Source organism: Zootoca vivipara, chromosome 5 (assembly GCF_965207765.1).
Source record: "Zootoca vivipara chromosome 5, rZooViv2.hap1.1, whole genome shotgun sequence".
Taxonomy (NCBI): domain Eukaryota; kingdom Metazoa; phylum Chordata; class Lepidosauria; order Squamata; family Lacertidae; genus Zootoca; species Zootoca vivipara.
In genome coordinates this window covers 21704485-21720202 of record NC_142588.1, presented here as the reverse complement: position 1 = coordinate 21720202, position 15718 = coordinate 21704485, and the positions used below count along the sequence as shown (strand labels likewise).

General features: G+C 43.3%; 1 protein-coding gene across 1 annotated transcript in view; it reads right to left on the bottom strand.

Annotated features, from left to right (window-relative positions):
- GRID1 (glutamate ionotropic receptor delta type subunit 1) overlaps nt 1-15718 on the bottom strand; it is a 131092-nt gene that overhangs the window by 57591 nt on the left and 57783 nt on the right. Inside the window, exons 6-8 of the mRNA XM_060275205.2 lie at nt 13343-13540; nt 9196-9520; nt 8490-8628 (exon numbers count right to left, since the gene is read on the bottom strand). Coding sequence (XP_060131188.2) covers nt 8490-8628; nt 9196-9520; nt 13343-13540 — 662 coding nt within the window. The remainder of the gene's footprint in view (nt 1-8489; nt 8629-9195; nt 9521-13342; nt 13541-15718) is intronic.

Genomic DNA, 15718 nt, shown 5'->3' with positions numbered 1-15718 from the left:
AGCTGCCAAGTTATCCCTTTTTTACAGGGATTTTCCCTTATGCTGAATAGGCTTCCTCGCGAGAAAAGCGAAAACTTGGCAGCTATGTAAAGATTCTGAGAGGACATGATTAAAGAGTTTTCTGAAACAGATTAGTTTTGACATTTCGCATAATTATTTGTTTATTCTAACTGTTTTAAAAGGCAATCATTTATATAAGAGTTGACCATGACTTGGCTATATTTAGCAACTGAGCTGGCCAGATTTTCTTTTTGGCCAGTTAAAACTGAACATTCACATTCCCAAGAGACCACGGTATCATGCGCAGTGCTGTAAAGAAACATGGTGGCCAAGACTGGGAGCTGCCAGCCAGCTCCCGTCAGTTCACGTCAAATTGGCTTTGAATTGGGCTGAGATATTTACCAAAGCGCTGGCAAAAAGCTCAGCTCGCTGAGGAACCACTGGGGAAGCTGATGTTTCCGTGTGGCTTTGCAGCTTTGAAGAGTTGACCCCAGGAAAACTGGATGAAAAATCCCACCTCCAAGGCCCACGGAGGAACCTTGGGGTAAAATAGTCTTCCACAGGGTTGGAATTTTGGCCCCCATTCCTGTTTTCCAAGATGTACTTCTCCAACATAGCCCTCTAACAAAGCAACAGAGATGGTTGTCAATGGCTTTGCAAGGGCGCTCAGCTGAAGAGCTACTCTTAGAGAAAGCCCACCCGTATGAGATCCTTGCAGCCCAAGTATATTTGATAGTGATGGGTTTTTGTCCCCCTCCCAGTTTCACCAAGGGTAGCTCTTCAATGCAGCCTCCTTGCAGAGTCATTATCAACCATCTTTATTACTTTACTGGGGAGCTACTTTGAAGAACTATCTCGGGGAGGGGGATTACACTAGTTGCAAAAGCCCACTCTCCCACTGGGGTGTGGGCTTTTGCTTCTAACCCCATATCTTCTTTGACAAGCTCTTTATTCAATAAGCCTTTTCCCTCTCTATTTTTTTTTAATTGAAGCTACAGAAGAATCCTGGGGCTTTGAATTCTTATCTCTTATTTTGAGGCGAGCATTACTGAGCCCTAGTAGCTCATTCCTGGGCCCAACTCTGGAAAAGTCTGTTGGCATCTCTATGAGACAGATGGTGCTTCCATCCAGGTTAGGGGGCAAGGAGAATCTAATAAATAAATGAAATTACAAACTTGCAATATAGAAGTCAATAAAAGTATTGTTGTGTAGTGGTTGAAAAAATAGTGCTTTGATTAAATGGTGCTGATTTGCATGACCTACAGTGCTGGTGGTTCATTATTTCCCCTTTCATTATCCAGTTCACTGATAACACATGCACTGAAAAATGTTAATAAACTGAAGGTGGATCTGGAACTTTGCTATGGAATCAGAACAAGCAGAGGTCACTGGGGTATCACTTTGGCAATCCCATTAGTCTTATGAAAAGAAAGTCTACAAAGGACTCCCTTTGAAGTTCTTGAATCTGACAGGGCTTGTGGTATTAAAAGTTCTAGGGCACATTCTAAAGTATGCTTCCTTGATGTTGCTTCCACAGCTCGGAAAGAGAAAGAGAGAGCAGTTCATGCTTCAAGGAAGCAACAGGGAAATGCAGAGAAATACCAAAGAGACATTTGATTGCTAGAACATGTAGTGTGCACTCTGTGGAAATTATAATGTACAGCTCTTCTTATGAATAGTGTAGGCCATCCACACTGGGGAACATTTGCTATCTTACTTTATAAATTGGTAAACCATTTTCATCTCTCCAGGGGTTCGTACTAAACTTAAGCCCATCATGGCTGACTCTTTCTCAGGATGTCAATGATAGGCACGCAACAGAAAGAGGTTTCCTGTCTGTCCCTACGTTATCAGATTGAAATGCTAATGAAAATTAGACATTTTATTCTGTCACACCAGTTCCATGTGATTTGCATTGGCTGCCAATTATTATTTTTTGGCCCAATTCAAGGTGCTGGTCTTGTAAAGGCCTTAGTTACTTGGTGCCTGAGCATCTGCCTACTTCTGTAAGTTCAATCTCTGATAATCATCTAGGGCCCTCCTGGAAATCCCTTAACCTTGGAAGCAGGACTTGTGCCAACCATGGCTAGCGTTTTATCTGTTGCGTCTCTCATTCTGTAGAATGGCTTCCTAAGTGAGGTCTGTCAGTCCCCATTACTAGACTACTTCAAGGTGACTGATGAAGGCTATGTGTTTTAAAAAGTCTTTTTGATAGTTATACAAACTTTGCTGGCTCAGTTTTCTATTACTGGAATTTGTTAAACAGGTTCAATATTGTTAATTTATTATGCCTGTTTGTTTCTGTGTTAGTCTGTTTCTATCACTATCTGTTAGATGCAGATAAGCTTTTTCAACTATGAAACAGTGCTGCTCAGAGCTGGCTCACGGATAGGGCAGATGGGCCTTTAACACTGGCCTTCCATCTTCTGTTAGAAAGCCTGGAAAGCCCTTGGAAAGTCATGTATACCACACTGGGGCAATCTTTACAAATGCAGATGGTTGGAAGATGCAAGGGGGGGGGGGTTACAAAGTCATTTCAGTTGATTTGGGATTTTAAAGATTATCTCATGAAAAACAACATTCAGTGAATGTTCTTTCAAAGACATATTTATTCGTATTCCTCCTGCTCTAAGGTTCTAGTATGGTTTCTATCAGGCTCGGTTCACCTATGTATTTGTTTGATGGGTGGATTCTTATGTCTTGAGTAGCGGGCAAAGAGGTGGCAAGTTTCTGCCACAGATCTAATCCTCTTTGATTATACAGACAACAGCGGCAGAATTTGGGCTTTCAAATTTCAGTGCCCCCACTCTCTTGCCTTCCATTCTAAGTCACTGTTCTGGTGCCCCCTCAGCTTGGCACCTGGTGTGAGCGAACCAATCATGCTCCTGTAAATCTGCCTCTGCGTACAAATAATGAACGGGGCCATTGTATGGTTGCCTGGGAAATGTGCTGCCTCTATACACCCTGACAGTAGGGCAATCCTATTGTTGCTATGGAACCAGCCCACCCTTAACCACAGGAAGATGCTAGGAAGTGGTGACAGCAGAAGGGGGAATCACAATCAAGAGCAAAAGGCTTAGAGCCAAGGGTTCAACATCATCTTATCTTATTTTTAAAGGGCTAAATTATTAGATGCTGACCAATAAATTTTAAAGAGGCAGCTCCCTGCCTGAAAGACTTTAAAACAGACTGACGTGGGCAGAGAAATGAGTTCGGGAAGGTGCATCACACACAAAAGATCACTTGTGGGCTAGGTGCCCTGTGCAAATGCTGATATACGTGATTATTTCTCCTCAAGAAAACAAAGAAGGGAAGATCATTCTAATGGGGTCTTACATGACTAGGTATTCACCCTTGACATAAACAAACATGAAAACTTGGGAATTAAGGTCCAAATACTGACAACACTCCAAATCACCAGACAATAGATATGATTATATAAACAGACAGACTACACTCTTTGTGTGCAATCAAGGAACAGAGTTAAAAAGACGTACCTAAAATATTCATAAAAAACTGTAAATGTAAGAGCTCATCTGACAAAGGCTTTAATTTGGAATGCCTTTGAATTTGCAGACAGCCTACTTTTCTATGTGTCCTACTTTGTTTGTTTTCAGCGTGGCACTTAATTATTACCAGAAGGGTGCTCCTGAACCTGGGCCCTAGAATATGTATGTAGTTGTAAACACCACACACTTATCCTTGCAAGCAAGCAGCAACATGGGAATCCAGATCATCTCTAATTAAATTCAGGCACACACAGGGCTGGGGTACATAGCAGATGCCATGGCTCCGGGAAGGCAGAGTGGACAAGTGATGCCCATAGTTGGGTCAGCCCTATGTGGTGTGGTGGGAAGAGCGCTGGACTCAGATGGAGGAGATTCAGATTGCATTTCCTCTCTGCCTTGGTGGTCTTCTCTCAGATTGCTATATTATAGGGTAGCGATGAGAATAAAAGGGAAAGGCCCGTTGAGGAATCGTGTAATAGTGGGAAGGGGACATTTTAGCCCACTTGAACATTCTTTGAGGGGGCAGGATAGTAACATGGGGGAAGAGGGGTTAGCAAACTAACACTGGGAGGAAATCTCAGAAGGTGACTGGTTTTCAGATGAGTGGGTGTGACTGGCAGCTATGATTTGATGTCCTGAATCTCACTATTTCTGAAAAGAAACCTAATTCAGATGTGTGTTCCTTACAAGCCTTTAAGAAGCAAACAGCTGCTCTGTACTATGTGTTATTATAATGCTTGGGGAACTGGAAATCCATTCAAAAAAGCAAAAGCAATATGCATTAGCAGAAGAAACACACAGCAGGACTCTAGGCCTGGCACTGGATGAATCAGATGAGATTTTGGCATCCAAATGGCAATAATCAAGTAATGTTTCAAAATACCTCACAGAAATGAATGCCAGAAAACTCCTTCCAGATAAAACGTGCTAGAGGTTTGCTAGGCACAAAGGAAGCTGCCTTATTCAGTGTCAAGACTGTTGGTTCATCTAGCTCAGTAGTGTCTATATGAAGCTTCCACAAATTCAGACAGACATCTTTCCCAAACCTACATGAATTGAACCTGGGATGTTTTTTGTTTTGTTTTGTCTTGGGCTTGACAACTGGAAGGTTGGCGGTTCGAATCCATGTGATGGGGTGAGCTCCCGTTGCTCTGCCCCAGCTCCTGCCAACCTAACAGTTCAAAAGCATACCAGTGCAAGTAGATAAATAGGTACCACTGCAGCGGGAAGGTAAAGTGTTTCTGTGCACTCTGGCTTCTGTCATGGTGTTCTGTTGCACCAGAAGCAGTTTAGTCATGCTGGCTACATGACCCAGAAAGCTGTCTTTGACTTAACTTAATCGTCCAGGGGTCCTTTTTTAAAAAAACCATCACCCCACTGAAAATTGTTGAGGAGTTGGGAGAGAGTGGTTGCCTAAACCATCTAATGGAACACTTCTCCCTCCGCACACCCCATTCCATGCAGAAGCTTTGCTAGTATATTGCATACTGCCAAGGGTACCGTGGCATTGCAGCATGGTGCATCCTGCTGCCTCCACAGACGCTTTGGCTGGGTCCCCAGCAGAAAGGAGATGTAAAAAACCTTTCCTGTTGGCTGGGAAGCATTTGAATTGGTTGCAAATGGGGCAACAGCAGCCAGAACAAGGGACGGGCATGCTCGGCAAGCAGGCCTGACTGGGTCCCCTGTAGTCTTCACTCAGGTCTGCTCCTGGAGTATATAAAGAGTTTCACTGAATCTCCCTCCCTCCCTAATCTCCCTACAGTTGGGCCAGCTTCTACCATTCTTGGGGGTAGCATTTGTTTCCTGACCTTGCTGTGGATTATGATTGGTTGCCATTTTAGGGGCTAGGGAGGTGTTTGTCTTTTTGGTCAGTTGGCCAACCTGGGGGTTTTGCCTACCTCATAGCAATTGTAACAACTTTGGTGGGTAAGCCATTGGGTAAGAGACCTGGTCATGGTTGGAGGGAAGGTTGTAAGTCCCTCCAAGGGAATTGAGTAACCCATTAAAGGGATCCTAGAGGAGGTGCTCCTGTCTGGATATAGGGCCACAGCTGTCCTCAGTAGTGATCTGTGTGGAGAAGCACATATTTGACATATGTCATAGGACTTCCTCACCACTGGTTCAGCCCCTTGGAGAATCAACCAGCAGGTGGGCTGGTTGAAACAACAACAAGAGGAGGAGTTTGGATTTGATATCCCGCTTTATCACTACCCTATGGAGTCTCACAGCGGCTAACAATCTCCTTTCCCTTCCTCTTCCACAACAAACACTCTGTGAAGTGAGTGAGGATGAGAGACTTCAGGTCACCCAGCAGCTGCATGTGGGGGAGCAGGGAATCAAACCTGGCTCGCCAGATTACGAGTCCACCGCTCTTAACCACTACACCACACTGGCTCTCTACACCATGCTGGCATAGACATATACCCAATGTCTATGCCAAAACCACATCCATCTGGAATCAATAAAGTTGTGGCCTAATTTGAACCAAAAGAATATTGTCACGGGTAGTCCTTTCAAGACATGTTGCGGGATGGCAGGTCATGGCTCCTGGGGAAGTAAAGAGTTTATCACTGAGCTCAAGTGGGGGGAACTCATAGAAAACAGAGATACAGCTGAAAGGCTAAGCCATACAGTCAATCATGGAAGGAATGCAGTCATGGGGTATTCTCTGTTTGGAGGTAACAGTGGAGAAAAGTGTTCCATGGAAAATTTTAACAGGTAAGGAATTTCAAATGGAGAATATAGCAGCACTCAAGCACAAGTTCTTCTGCTGAGCTGTAAGGTTCTCAGAGAAACAAAAGACACTTTCAGCTTTTTTTTTAGAACTGAGCTAATCTACTCCAGCAACAGGGAAAGGCATACCCTCCAACATTTCTCAAATGAAAATAGGGACGTCCTATTCCAGAATAATCATAATAATTTTATTATTTGAACCCTGCCCATCTCACTGGGTTGCCCCAGCCACTCTGGATGGCTTCAACATATATATATATATAAAACATAATAAATTACTAAACATTTAAAAACTTCCCTACTGGGCTACCTTCAGATGTCTTCTAAAGCTTGTATAGTTCTCACCTCCTTGGCTCATGGGTCACATAACTCCATACCTTCCAACATTTATCCAATGAAAATAGAGGCTTCCTACCGTACACCCCAACATTTCTCAGATGAAAATAGGGGCATTCTAAGGAAAAGTGGGACATTCCAAGATCAAATCAGAAACCAGTACGGCTTTTGTAAATCTGAGACTGTACCTGGGAAATAGGGACACTTGGAGGGTCTGGAAAAGACTGAGGCCTGCAATAGTTCTTTAGTGTTAAGTTGAGATGGAAGAATCAATTAATGTTTCCAAAAAGAAATGTGGGGAGAAAATTACATATATATATTTAAGCAGGTGTCTTCAGATGAAATTGTCTTGCTGTCTCCTTTGTACATTATCACTGACTGTAACGAATCAGCTGGAAGCTGGCTCTTGCCAATTTTGTTGACAGCTGGATGCAATTGCACCTCAGGATGAATGGCTGGAAGTTTTAATCACTGACACAGAGAAAGGTAAAAAGGCTAAATGCACTACTAAGGGTAAAACTATGAAGTACTTTTATAAGCCAGGGAGATTTACCATGCTGATATATGATGTGTACTATCTTCCACTCTACTGCTTCCAAGACCTCTGCTGCTCTCAGTGCAACCACACTGTGGAAGCGTGTTCCCTTACGCACGTGCAATTTTCGGCGCATAACTATATGAAATGACACATACAACTGAGGTTACACAAATACATCCCGCAAACATTAAGGCCAGATGTTCTATGGTTTTTGCTTCATGAGCCTGTGCAGCTGTAGCCATATGGCAGATCCTAGAGCCTGCCTCTCAAGCAGAATTAACACTTTTCAATAAATAATAGCACTGCAGTTTCCCAGCATTCACAGTTTCAGAGGAAATTTTGAATTAGTTTCTGATAAGCGATGGCAAAACAAAGTTAGGCGGGGGAGGCTTTTTCATTCCAAGTGGGTGTTTCTCACTAGCTGCAACTTTCTGTCCCCAAACCTTTTCAAATGCCTTCCTTCCTGCCCAATATACCCTTCTTCATGTTTACAGATTGAGGTTGAATCCTGACAAGACAGAAGTACTGTTTTTTTTTGGGGGGGGGGACAGGAGGCGGGAAGGTGTGGAGGACTCCCTGGTCCTGAATGGGGTAACTGTGCCCCTGAAGGACCAGGTGCGCAGCCTAGGAGCCATTCTGGACTCACAGCTGTCCATGGAGGCGCAGGTTACAGTAATTCTGTGTCCAGGGAGGCTGTCTACCAGCTCCATCTGGTACACAGGCTGAGACCCTACCTACCCGCACACGTGTCTCGCCAGAGTGGTGCATGCTCTAGTTATCTCCCGCTTGAACTACTGCAATGCGCTCTATGTGGGGCTACCTTTGAAGGTGACCCGGAAACTACAACTAATCCATAATGTGGCAGCTAGACTGGTGACTGGGAGCGGCAGCCAGTCTTGAAAGACCTACATTGGCTCCCAGTACATTTCTCAGCACATTTCAAAGTGTTGGTGCTGACCTATAAAGCCCTAAATGGTCTCGGTCCAGTATACCTGAAGGAGCGTCTCCACCCCCATCGTTCTGTCTGGACACTGAGGTCCAACGCCGAGGGCCTTCTGGCGGTTGCCTCCCTGCAAGAAGTGAGGTTACAGGGATCCAGGCAGAGGGCCTTCTCAGTAGTGGCACCCTCCCTGTGGAACACCCTCCCATCAGATGTCAAGGAAATAAACAACTGACAGACTTTTAGGAGACATCTGAAGGCAGCCCTGTTTAGGGAAGCTTTTAATATCTGAAGGACTATTGTATTTTAATATTTTGTTGGAAGCCGTCCAAAGTGGCTGGGGAAACCCAGCCAGATGGGCGGGGTATAAATAACAACAACAACAACTTAAATGTTCAGGTTTCTCGGCTATGTAATAGGGAAAAGCTTTTACCTGATAGGATTGTCCATTCTGTTCACAGTGAGAAACGCCGCTAGGTTCGCTGTGTAGGATGAACACACAATAAGAGTGAAGAGCCACCAGCTACCCATCACAATCCGCAACGCCATGGAATTGACTGCAGATTCCCCACCTGAAATAGAAGAAAACGAGTGAGCTCTTGGGAACTTATTTACAAAGGCTAATGCTGGTCTATAACTCGTGTCTGGTAGTTATCTGTTAGCATTCTAAGCCAACAACTTTGGTATTTTCATGAGCATCATCATAAAAAATGATGTACAAAAAAGAAAGAAAGAAACACACATTTACACAATTGTGATATTTACCATGTGATCTGTCTGCTTGTGTAGATCAAGTTTTACACTACAGGTTGAAGGTTGTATATTTGAATACATGGCCATGGGGGGTGGAAGCCACACTCCATGCCAAAAATGTGCATTTTAGGGAGTTTAATAGTCTGCATCCCAATCCCTGAGATAACTAGTGTTTAAGGCCAGGGGGGAATATTCAACTATAAAGGAATGTTTAACCATGAGAGTAGCAGAACAAGTTCTGTAATGTACCCTTCAAGCAGTTATTTGTGAATGGTTAGTCCATGGCCTACCCTTATGTGCTGAGACTAAAAAGTAGTGAATAGCCATCAGTACTGTGTGCTTTTTTGTTTTGTTTTTGTCAGACAGAAAAATACTTGAACAAGTACCTTGCTGAACAAAGGCCCCGTATACAATCCAAATGGCACTGTGAAGTGTGGAGGAAGCAGAAGCAGGGGACTGGGAAGAGTTCTGGGCTCTTACTGCTTGGATTCGGTTCAGCACAAATATCAGGACGCCAACAACAGGGACGGCCGCAGCAATGCAAGCCCACACCGCAAAATCAAAGGGGGCAAAGAGAGAAAAGATGTTGATCTTCTCTTCTGGTTTCTTGATCAGGATTCCTACAGAATAATCCATATAGCGCTTGCTGAAGTCAACAACACTCTCCCGTTCCGGTGTGATAGTGATGGCGGAGATGGCCAAGTCAGCTCTCTGCAAAGGGAACAGAAACAATGGTCAGAGCCTTTCCTGTCCCAGTGGAACTGTTTGCCATTCAGCAGTAAAGGAGAGGTGGGAAGGAGGGAGAAAAACTGCTAGGTTCTGCTCCGAAAAAGTTATGGCGGAGAGGGGAATAAACAAGCCCCACTCCACCAAAGTCCAGGACTAGATGCAGTAATCCACTCTGGCTATTTGCAAAAAATAAAATAAAATAAAAAATTTCCTATCTAGCCCTGCCGTGCTGCAGGGTGAAGTGATTGGTGTGGGGAAGCACCACGGAGTTGGGAATAGATGAAGCTGGGAATTAGTGTCTAAATGGTGCTGTAAGGCTTTTTAAAGCCAGGAGGGGATGCTATCTGAGTTCCGCTTTAGGCAACAAAACATATTGGACTGGCACTGGCCTCTGCATATTTTCCGAGCACAATTCAAAGTGTTGGTGTTGACCTTTAAAGCCCTAAACGGCCTTGGTCCTGTATACCTGAAGGAGCGTCTCCACCCCCACCGTACAGCCTGGACACTGAGATCCAGCACCGAGGGCCTTCTGGCGGTTCCCTCATTGCGAGAAGTGAGGTTACAGGGAACCAGACAGAGGGCCTTCTCGGTAGTGGCACCCACCCTGTGGAACGCCCTTCCAACAGATGTCAAGGAAGTAAGCAGCTATCCTATTTTTAAAAGACATCTGAAGGCAGCCCTCTTTAGGTAAGCTTTTAATATTTAATGCTGTATTAATATTCAGTTGGGAGCCGCCCAGAGTGGCTGGGGAGACTCAGCCAGATGGGCGGGGTATAAATAATAAATTAGAAATTATATATTTATTATATTATTATTATTATTATTATTATTATTATTATTATTATTATTCAGAATGAAGGAGGGCTGGTGACATTATCACTGGTGTGGACACAGATTCTGGTTGGGGAAGGATGCTATGCAGTGAGGTAATTAACTTTGGGTGGATATTCTCCTGTTTCCCTCTTAGGCTGCAGGTGATGCCATGAAGGTTTCAATGTTCTACCGTTAAAGAAAGAAAGAAAGAAAGAAAGAAAGAAAGAAAGAAAGAAAGAAAGAAAGAAAGAAAGAAAGAAAGAAAGAAAGAAAGAAAGAAAGAAAGAAAGAAAGAAAACCAGCATACCACTGGGAGCCTTTCTCTCTTGCATGCTACTTTTCTGTGTAGGGGAGAGGGTATTGTGAAGAACATTCAGACTAAATGGTAAAGTCCGGGGCGGGGGAGGGGGGAGAATGCACGACATGATTTTGTTGCGCATGCAAATGAACTATAATTGCAGGACCCTTATCCATTCAAATAAATTTCAATACCCAAGGTCTGGGATTCAAAAGGTTTGGATGTGCTGAGTGGAACTGCGACTATTGACTGTTTCAAGTGGAACGGTAGGTCAGCCCATGTCATAACAAAGCTCCTTTGGAAAGTCCCCTCCTTGTCCACAGCACCTTCCCATCTGCGGCATATGTGGGGCTGCTCTTTGAAAAACGCAATTCCAAAACCACTTTAGATGTGCAAAACATTTCACTGAACCATTATGAGGAAGAAAGCACAGGGTGCTGGTGGTTGCTTATTACTGTATACAACTCACTGTATGAACTATTAATCTTATGTGCTAACTAGGTTTTGTACGCACTGTACTCTACATCAATGCAGCAATTGTGCTGCAACGGGGAATGGAAATGAACAATTGGAAACAAGGTGGAGGAGAAGTTTGCATTCCTAAAATGATTTTGCTGTGAATAGTAACATGCTGATGGTGTCTCTTTAACACTTAGCAGGAAATGGACAGATCAAAAGAGGAGTCCTATACTCCTGCCCAGGCATTCTGCCTATGTGTGAGATTTCCATATGAGCTCTATACCCGTTCCCACTCCCACTTGTGGAAGGTGAAGGACTAAAGCAGGGAGCTTCTCTGAGGCCTACACTACACAGCTTCTCCCTATACAACAGCCTTTCTCAATCTTGGGTTCCCAGATGTTGTTGGACTACAACTCCCATCATCCCTAGCTAGCAGGATCAGTGGTCAGGGATGATGGGAACTATAGTCCAAAAACTGTAGGAGGCCCAAGTCTGGGAAACCCTTATCGAGGGTTAAGAAAGGCTGCTCTACAACCTGGAGGTGGAGTTTTGCATACTCAGCCCTGATCATGTGTAGCTTTTTTCACATGTGCAAAATAGCCTATCCTGAAATGCTCCTGAAGTGGACTGATTTCAAAGCAACAAAGATAAAGATATTTCAAAGCAACAAAGATAAAGATCGAGGGTGACATGAATATCCAGGATGATGATGATGATGATGATGATGATGATAGATAAATAATTTCTACTCCGCCCATCTGGCTGGGTTTCCCCAGCCACTCTGGGTGGCTTTCAACAGAACATTAAAAACAGAATAAAACTTCAAACATTAAAAACTTCCCTAAACAGGGCTGCCTATCTCTTAAAAGTCAGATAGTTGTTCATTTCCTTGACATCTGATGGAAGGGCGTTCCACAGGGCAGGCGCCACTACTGAGATGCTTTGAAACAATGCGAAGATTAAGAATATTCCTGTACAGCATTATAGCCATAACAGTTTTTTGATGTTATGTTTTGCTTTCATTTGCATCTTAAACTTTCTCCGAGCAGAAATGCTAGGTAACAATCCATACAGTATAATGCAATAGAGCAAAAGTATTTGGAAAGGGCCACACCATTGAATATAAATGCCTAAGATTTCATTCTATCGCTATGACAATGTTCATCCTCGGTCAGAAAGGAAGTGATGTTTCCTACAAAATATATTCCAGCATCTGTGCTCCTAAGGATTAAATGGTGAAATCTGTTCTGCTTTGCTTTAAGCAGCATTCACTTAATCCAAGTGAACACAAGTGCCCCCGAATCAGTTGCGACTCAATCACTTTGAGATGTGTTTTCCATTTTCTACATTTTAAAAGTCTCTCTCTCTCTCTTTTTAAGGCAAAACTATAACTTGCTCTTTGGGAAGCCACTCAACTGTTCATTATAAAATAGCATTACTATAAAAAGCATGCATCTAGCCCACTTGGAAATCAAGGTGGAGTGGCTTTTAGTAAGAAAGCAATAGCAGAAAAGATGCCATAAAGCATGTAAGGGGACTTCATAGACTGATGTTGTGTGCATATAATGTACACCCCTATTTTTAAGTTCCATCCTTTAGCCATTTCACAAAGTTATCTGTTTTAGAGTGGCCACTGGATTTCTTCTCTAAACGTAAATGCAAATGCAATTACAAGTTCCTCCTCAGATGAAACATTTGCAGAATTTCAAGGGGAAACAAAAAAAAAGTTTGTTGATAAATCTAGCAAAGTTTCATGGGGAAAGATTCCTAGGATTTCACTTATAAGCTAAAGTGAAAGATAGGAAGTTTCTCTTTAGGTAAAATATATGAGATATTCAAAATAAGCTGATATTGTTTCAATAAGGCTAATGAAATCTTCCAAGGATTTCTGGCACATCCCAAGTATGTACATTTTGATGTTAGAAAGGCAATATTCCAAATATCAGTCCCTTTATTGCAGTAATTATTACACTGGCAATATTTTGAGGCAGGCAAAGTGGCTCCATATAGTTGACGTTACATATCCTCAATTTAGGTCAAATTCTATACCCATTTACCTGGGAGTAAGTCTCATTAAGCAGGTATAAGGGATTAAGCAGGTATAGGATTGCCTTGTTGAGTTTGTTCTCCAATTATTATTATTATTAATATTATTATTATTATTAATATACTGCCCTATACCTGGAGGTCTCAAGGCAGTTCACAGAATATATAGTCTTTCTGCCCTTACATACCTTGTTAATTAGTTCTCCAATCATGCCATTCCACGAGCTGTTATGGAGCTGTTGCCCATATCTGCCGTCTGGAGATTGATATATCTCATACTTGAAGCCCAGATTCTTCGAAAGGGCATCCAGAACATCAATGGAGAAGCCTTTATAGCGCTTGGGTTGTCCAAGTATATTCTCAGCCACCATAACAAAAGGTTCTTCCTGAGAACAAAGCAAGGTTTAAGCTGATGCTTCAATGGGAATTTAAAGATGATTAATCAAAGATAATATAGCTCACAGTATCAATGGCACCCAGAATGGTGATGTTGCCAAGCCTCCAGCACTTTAGCCTCACATTTATTGGATTGACTTTCCAAGGGGGCGGGGGGCGAGGAGAGACTTCCAGGATAAAAGTGAGAAATCTGTTACTCGTTCTTCCGTTATTCATAATTTTAAACCAACCCCAAAATAAATCTTAGAGTGGTTGTCCCCCCGAGGTACTTTTAGAGTTAATGAACTGCACTTTGGAAACCACAAGACGACAGGGGCTCCTGTAGGGTGATGGTTTCAATATGACATAGACTACACGCTCCCTTGCCAGGGGGATGCCAGCCCAACTGATTTTACTGCCGTTGCTCTTGGCTATCTATGCAAAGTGCTGCTGACATCTTCTCGGGGTAGAACAGCTCACCTCCTGGACAGACAGGAGATCTGATCATGACCCTTAACAGCTGGAGGGGAGAAAGCAAATAACAGATTGCAGGGGGAGTGTCCTGAAGATCTCACTGAAGCATTCAAAGTTGCTCTAATGCACTGAGATCTTAGAGAATAGCAAAAGCAAAAGGGGGGCAAAGAATTGAAGCTGAGAGGTGGAGGGGGCTTGCATACATCATATTGCAGACTAGAGTTTCCTTTCAACTTGGATTTGACATCACAGATAAGCAATTGGCATGCCCATACACTTTTGATACAGAAAGAAAACAACATATTGAGGTCACAATGTTCAACGCAGCAAACAACTTCTAAGCTAGGTGCTCTTTTTGCAAGTACATTGTAGGTTTCTTTTTTTCTTTTTCCAGAGCTGCAGTAGGTTAGGAAATCAGCCTTTCTTTTTTAGAAGTTCAAAATCTGAGCCATAAGTCAGATAGCATCCTGCAACATTTTAGTGTGCGTGTGGAATCCCACACCTTTTACAAAAAACAAAAACACCTAATTATCATTGTCAACGGACATTTCTAAAGGAAGTTATAAAACAAAGCATGGAGACAACTCTAAGATGTTGCCACTCGGCAGGCAGCACCTTTGCTAAGGAAGCTTAAGCACTGTTGCTAAGTTACCAGATGAAGGAATGATGACCATCCCACCTTGGACTCCCAAAGCAGTAGAAAAAAAACAGGAGAAGCCAGATGAGGGTAATGCTGAAGTAAGTTTGTTCAGGCAACTTCCTCATGTCCATGTTATTTCATCCACTCCTCAAGCATACTGCCTGGTATGAAACCGCTTACTGAAAAGAATGAAGGGGCCTACCCCTGCTTTAAATTAAGAGTGGAAACTTGGGTGAGGGGGAGAAGGATTTAGGTCTGCTGAGGGAGTTTAGAGTATGGGGAGGGAGATTGGTTTGATCCTAGCCTTGAAAGTGTGGTGGAAGGGCTTCCCCACACAAGCACAAAAAGGGGAGGTAACTTGAGGTAAACATGGGAAAGTTATGTGGGGAGACGCTTGAGGGTTAACAGGAATCTCAACTCCTACTCTGCCCTACATGACAAAGGAGGTAGAGGACAGAAATAGTCCACCCCCCTCTTCCCCCCCCCCACTTTGAAAGAAGGAGGTAAGGTGGACAGAGATGAAGCTGGGGTGGAATGGAAAGGTTTTGGGATGTGGAGTTGGGCTAAGAGGAGAGGGAATATTGAATCTCCAGTTCTCCCACCTTAAACGGAGAGAGGGAAACTCTGGGCAATTTAAAACTGAGGCAGGGAGAGCAAGCATGACAAGCAAAGTGAGCAGGGGGGCCACCCTAGTAGTATATATTTATTAGCTCTAAGTGTTACATAAGTACCATACTGTACTGCAGTGGAATATGGAAGACCACAAAAAATTATGAGCTAGATCAGGCATCCCCAAACTGCGGCCCTCCAGATGTTTTGGCCTGCAACTCCCATGATCCATAGCTAACAGGACCAGTGGTCGGGGAAGATGGGAATTGTAGTCCAAAACATCTGGAGGGCCGAAGTTTGGGGATGCCCGAGCTAGATGGACCTGTGGTCCCAACTGTTTCCTGTGTTCATGAATTGATCGCCAATGGCCTGCTCTTTTTTAAAAAAGTATTTTAAATTGCAGATCAACTTGGGTGCCTTGGCAGAAAGGCGGCATAAAAAGGCAATACATAAGTAATATTTTGAT